The sequence below is a fragment of the Ranitomeya variabilis genome, chromosome 2 (assembly GCF_051348905.1).
Source record: "Ranitomeya variabilis isolate aRanVar5 chromosome 2, aRanVar5.hap1, whole genome shotgun sequence".
Lineage (NCBI taxonomy): Eukaryota > Metazoa > Chordata > Amphibia > Anura > Dendrobatidae > Ranitomeya > Ranitomeya variabilis.
In genome coordinates, this window is record NC_135233.1 from 3,813,258 (window position 1) to 3,819,257 (window position 6,000).

General features: G+C 47.5%; 1 protein-coding gene across 2 annotated transcripts in view; it reads left to right on the plus strand.

The window, feature by feature from the left end:
• The window catches only part of PPP2R5D (protein phosphatase 2 regulatory subunit B'delta), a 56,858-nt gene extending 55,526 nt beyond the window's left edge, over window positions 1-1,332 (plus strand). For both annotated transcript variants that reach the window (XM_077281871.1, XM_077281872.1), the window contains one exon: window positions 355-1,332. In XM_077281871.1, coding sequence (XP_077137986.1) covers window positions 355-492 — 138 coding nt within the window. In that variant the 3' untranslated portion in view covers window positions 493-1,332. The remainder of the gene's footprint in view (window positions 1-354) is intronic.
• Window positions 1,333-6,000: the final 4,668 nt, after the last annotated feature.

Consider the following 6,000-nt stretch of genomic DNA (forward strand, 5'->3'; position numbering starts at 1 on the left):
GAGTTTTGCTAGGACTCACAGGCTTCTAATAATAAAATGACTTTTCCCCCCTTTCTGCCTTCTTACCAGCATGGCTCATGTCCGTATGGTGGACGCCCCAAACTTGCACCCCCCATGTACATGGAGCCCTATATGCACCCTAATTGCTGTGAGCATGCTCTCATTTATTGTGATCTCTACGTTTCATTTGTGTTTTTTATTAATATGGGAGTCTATTGATGACATGGGCCACTAGACCCGTAAACCTTGGGTAGAAGGCTGAGCTGTAATGTGCACAGAGCCAGGCATCGCTCCTTGTTCAGATGTTACTGGAGCTCGCTTTTGATTGCCTTTTGTCTTTCTGTTCTTCTTCAGGTGCCACGTGCGTCTCCGCAGGAGCAGATGCTCCTCAGCAAGAAGTCTGAACTTCCGCAGGATATTTACACAATCCGAGCACTGGAATCTCATAAGAGAGCAGAGGAATATTTGACCAGCAGCAAGGAGACCCTCTGACCCTCTGTGATTGAGACTCTGTCATCATTCTGCCCCCCAGGACATTGAGAAAGTGGGATCCACCAAATTATCACAAGGAGATGCTCCAGCCTCGTCTGGCAGCAGAGACCACAGTTAGGAAGATTCATCCATCTTTCACAAACTTTTTATACTTCACATGTCATCCACACAGCTTCATCACCCCAGGATGTAGGGGCCAAGGGGTAACCCCCATTTTGGCCTTGCATGAAAGACACTCATCAGAATTCTTCATGGCTGGAGATGTTTCATATGTTCCAGGGAAGCCGTCGGGGCTCACGTTCTCCCTCTGGGTAGAGGCTGCTGTCATACTTCTGCAGGTTGAAAAAGTGAAACCACAGCTGGGACTTTCTATACTTGATCTGCTTGAGACCATCCCCGGACTTCAGCCCCCAAACCCTGGCACAGTGCTTTTGGTCCTGAATCCATGGAAGTGCTGCTGGTCCATATTTGGTCCAAAGCGCAGCGTGTGGTTTATATGCAGTGATAGCGGCTCACTATGTCTTAGGAAGGAAGTACTGAATTTTACAAATGCTGATCCAGGACGTATTTGTCCTTAGACACAACACCTAGAGACTGCTGTACGTGGTCACACACAGCAACCGGCTGTATGTTGTGTTTTCAGTCTCCCCATGGAGTTTGGCCCATGGCTCCATGTGTAGATTGGCGCACAGGTCTGGTCATATGGTAGCTAATCTATGATGTGAATAGACCAAGCCTGAAAAATATGCTGTCATCACCTATCATAGACGACTGAATGCTACTGTGCAGGGGTCCAGCACAAAGCGAAACTGAAACATGAAATAAAAGGCTCATCCCAAATCATTTGTTCGCCTAGTAATTTTTGCTGGTTAAGAAGACCAGATAAGCAGTAGCTGCCAGGAAGGGAGAGAAGCGGCTTTGATGAGGGAAGGAACCCATGAGGGAGAGAGGTGTCTCTGAGTGTGCGGAACAGTCATCGATGAGGGAAAGAAGCGACTCTGACAGGAAATCAGTACAAATGATGAAGAGAAACGGGTGCTGAAGACTGAATAGAATTCAACAATGAAGGAGAGAAGTGACTCTGGTGAGAAAAGGAACAGCAACCAGTGATTGTGAGCAGCGGGCTCTTATGAGCTGAGGGTCAGCCACCAATGATGGTGAGAAGCGGGCTCTTATGAGCTTGGAAACAGCCACCAATGATGGTGAGAAGCGGGCTCTTATGAGCTGAGGAACAGTCACCAATGATGGTGAGAAGCGGGCTCTTATGAGCTGAGGATCAGCCACCAATGATGGTGAGAAGCGGGATCTTATGAGCCTCAGCCACCAACGACGGTGAGAAGCTGGCTCTTATGAGCTGAGGAACAGTCACCAATGATGGTGAGAAGCGGGCTCTTATGAGCTGAGGAACAGCCAACAAGAACAGCCACCAATGATGGTGAGAAGCGGGCTCTTATGAGCTGAGGAACAGTCACCAATGATGGTGAGAAGCGGGCTCTTATGAGCTGAGGATGAGCCACCAATGATGGTGAGAAGCGGGCTCTTAAGAGCTGAGGAACAGCCACCAGTGATGGTGAGAAGCGGGCTCTTATGAGCTGAGGAACAGCCACCAATGATGGTGAGAAGCGGGCTCTTATGAGCTGAGGATCAGCCACCAATGATGGTGAGAAGCGGGCTCTTATGAGCTTGGGAACAGCCACCAATGATGGTGAGAAGCGGGCTCTTATGAGCTGAGGAACAGCCACCAATGATGGTGAGAAGCGGGCTCTTATGAGCTGAGGAACAGTCACCAATAATGGTGAGAAGCGGGCTCTTATGAGCTGAGGATCAGCCACCAATGATGGTGAGAAGCGGGCTCTTATGAGCTGAGGATGAGCCACCAATGATGGTAAGAAGCGGGCTCTTATGAGCTGAGGAACAGCCACCAATGATGGTGAGAAGTGGGCTCTTATGAGCTGAGGAACAGCCACCAGTGATGGTGAGAAGCGGGCTCTTATGACGCTGAGGAACAGCCAGCAATAATGGTGAGATCGGGCTCTTATGACGCTGAGGAACAGCCAGCAACAATGGTGAGAAGCGGGCTCTTATGAGCTGAGGATCAGCCATCAATGATGGTGAGAAGCGGGCTCTTATGAGCTGAGGATCAGCCACCAATGATGGTGAGAAGCGGGCTCTTATGACGCTGAGGAACAGCCACCAATGATGGTGAGAAGCGGGCTCTTATGAGCTGAGGAACAGCCACCCATGATGGTGAAAAGCGGGCTCTTATGAGCTGAGGAACAGCCACCAATGATGGTGAGAAGCGGGCTCTTATGAGCTGAGGAACAGCCACCAATGATGATGAGAAGCGGGCTCTTATGAGCTGAGGAACAGCCACCAATGATGGTGAGAAGCGGGCTCTTATGAGCTGAGGAACAGCCACCAATGATGGTGAGAAGCGGGCTCTTATGAGCTGAGGAACAGCCACCAATGATGGTGAGAAGCGGGCTCTTATGAGCTGAGGAACAGCCACCAATGATGGTGAGAAGCGGGCTCTTATGAGCTGAGGAACAGCCACCAATGATGGTGAGAAGCGGGCTCTTATGAGCTGAGGAACAGCCACCAATGATGGTAAGAAGCGGGCTCTTATGAGCTGAGGAACAGCCACCAATGATGGTGAGAAGCGGGCTCTTATGAGCTGAGGAACAGCCACCAATGATGATGAGAAGCGGGCTCTTATGAGCTGAGGAACAGCCACCAATGATGGTGAGAAGCGGGCTCTTTATGAGCTGAGGAATAGCCACCAATGATGGTGAGAAGCGGGCTCTTATGAGCTGAGGAACAGCCACCAATGATGATGAGAAGCGGGCTCTTATGAGCTGAGGATCAGCCACCAATGATGGTGAGAAGCGGGCTCTTATGACGCTGAGGAACAGCCAGCAATAATGGTGAGAAGCGGGCTCTTATGAGCTGAGGAACAGCCACCAATGATGGTGAGAAGCGAGCTCTTATGAGCTGAGGAACAGCCACCAATGATGGTGAGAAGCGGGCTCTTATGAGCTGAGGAACAGCCACCAATGATGGTGAGAAGCGGGCTCTTATGAGCTGAGGAACAGCCACCAATGATGGTGAGAAGCGGGCTCTTATGAGCTGAGGAACAGCCACCAATGATGGTGAGAAGCGGGCTCTTATGAGCTGAGGAACAGCCACCAATGATGGTGAGAAGCGGGCTCTTATGAGCTGAGGAACAGCCACCAATGATGGTGAGAAGCGGGCTCTTATGAGCTGAGGAACAGCCACCAATGATGGTGAGAAGCGGGCTCTTATGAGCTGAGGAACAGTCATTGATGAGAGAGAAACTGTTCTGAGTGAGACAGTCACCGATGGAGTGAAGCAGCTCTAATTTAGATGAGGAACATACAAACAAAAGAACACGGCCGCCTCTAAGCGCTAAGTTGTCTGCAGACCTTGAATATGAAAAATGAAGGACAATTCATGAGCCCACCAGCTGTGACCAGGTATATCTTTCTTTTGATGGGACCCTAGCCTAATAATCAAACATGCCTCTCCAGGGCTAATAGCCAACCAATTTAAAGGGCAGGTTGTAATTAACCCCTTCATTCCGTTACCATTTTTCGTCTTGTTTTCCCCTTCCAAGAACCGTAACTTTTTTTTGTTTTTCTCTCAACTTGGCCATATCAGGGCTTGCGTGTTTTCTGTGGAACAAGTTGTACTTTTGAATTACATCATTCATTTTATCAAGTGATGCACTGGAAAGCAGGAAAAAAAAATCCAAATGCATTCAATTTGCAAAAAAAAAAAAGTGCGGTTTCACCATTTTTTAATTTATCATGTTCACTATACGGCTAAAGTCACCAGGCAATATGATTCTCCAACTCAGTACGATGACGCAGATAATAGCAAATATATTTTTTAATTTTTTTTAAGTGGTAAAAATAGTGACCATTTTTTGAGACCTGTAACATTTTCATCTTTCAGGATATGGGGCTGGGTGAGGGCTTATTTCTTTTTGCCCTGAGCTGACATTTTGTGGTAGATACGATGTTTTAATTGCATTTTATTGCAATGTTGCTGCTGCCAAAAAAAACATAATTCTGGTGTTTCAATTTAATTTATCATTACCCCGTTTACCAATCGTATTAATTTATATTGTGATCGGACTTTTACAAATGCAGTGATGAAAAGCAGGGACTCATGTCGGTGAGGGGTTAAATAAACCATAAGGCTTGGGTCTGTTTCTCAGGTCAGTATTTGGGCAGCATGTAGCATCAGTGTTTGTATGCCAAAACCAGGACTGGGACTTGCAGAGAAAAACTATAATTGAAAGATTGACAGCTGTTCTGTGTTTTGGAGACACGCCTGGTTTTGGCTTACAAATACTGATCAAAAATACTGATATGTGAATAAAGCCTTAGGCTGATGGGAGGCATGCTCAGTCATGTTAGGGTCCTATCAAAGGAAGGCGCTCCTTATCCCGGCTGATGGGCTCTAACTAATAGGCCAATTTATACACCAAGTATTTCAAGAGCTTCATTTTTGTAAGTCTATTGTGTATAGTAGTAACACAGTCCAAATTTGATGTATTCAATGTTTTCATACATGGTGATGCTTACAGAGTGCTACTACATTATTTTGTTTGTATATTATGTAGTTATACCAGCTTGCACCTGTTCACACTTGCTCTATACTGTTCAGAGGTACTGTACCAGTCTAAAATGAGAAAGGAATCCTGCTCTGATGAGGGTGTCAAACCTCAACTACGGAGGGAAGCAGGCTCATGAGGGATAAAAGCAGATTCTTACAATGTTGCGGAACAGTCACATATGAGGCAGAGAATCTGCTCTGATGAGGGTGAGAAACTATCAAGGGAGAGAAGCAGGCTCTGATGATGGTGAGGATCAGGCACCCATAATGACAAACTGCAACCAATGATGGAGGGAAGTGGGCTCTGGTGAGGGTGCAGAAATGTCACTGATGAGGGTGAGGAACAGTTAATGAGGGGGAGAAGCAGCTATGATGAATGAGAAGAAAAGTCACCAAATGGAGAATTGATGTGAGCTATGGTTAGTGAAAATAACAGACACCGATGAAGGAGAGAAGCGGTTCTGAAGTGGTGACAATACAGGCTCTGATGAGTGTGATGAATAGTCAATGATGGACTGAAGCAAGCTTAGATGTGAGGGAGAAGAACAGAATCTGCTCTGAGTGTATGGAACAGTCACTGATGAGGGAGGGAAGCTGCTTTTGTGAGAGCAGGGAACAGTCACCGATGAGGGTAGCGAACTCTGGTGAGGGTGAAGAACAGTCACCGATAAGGGAGGGAAGCGAACTCGGGTGAGGAACAGTCACCGATGAGGGAGGGAAGCAGACTCTGGTGAGGGTGAGGAACAGTCACCGATAAGGGAGGGAAGCTAGCTCTGAGGGTGAGGAACAGCCACCGATAAGGGAGGGAAGCTACCTCTGATGAGGTTGAGCATCAGTCACCGATAGGGGAGGGAAGCGGGCTCTGAT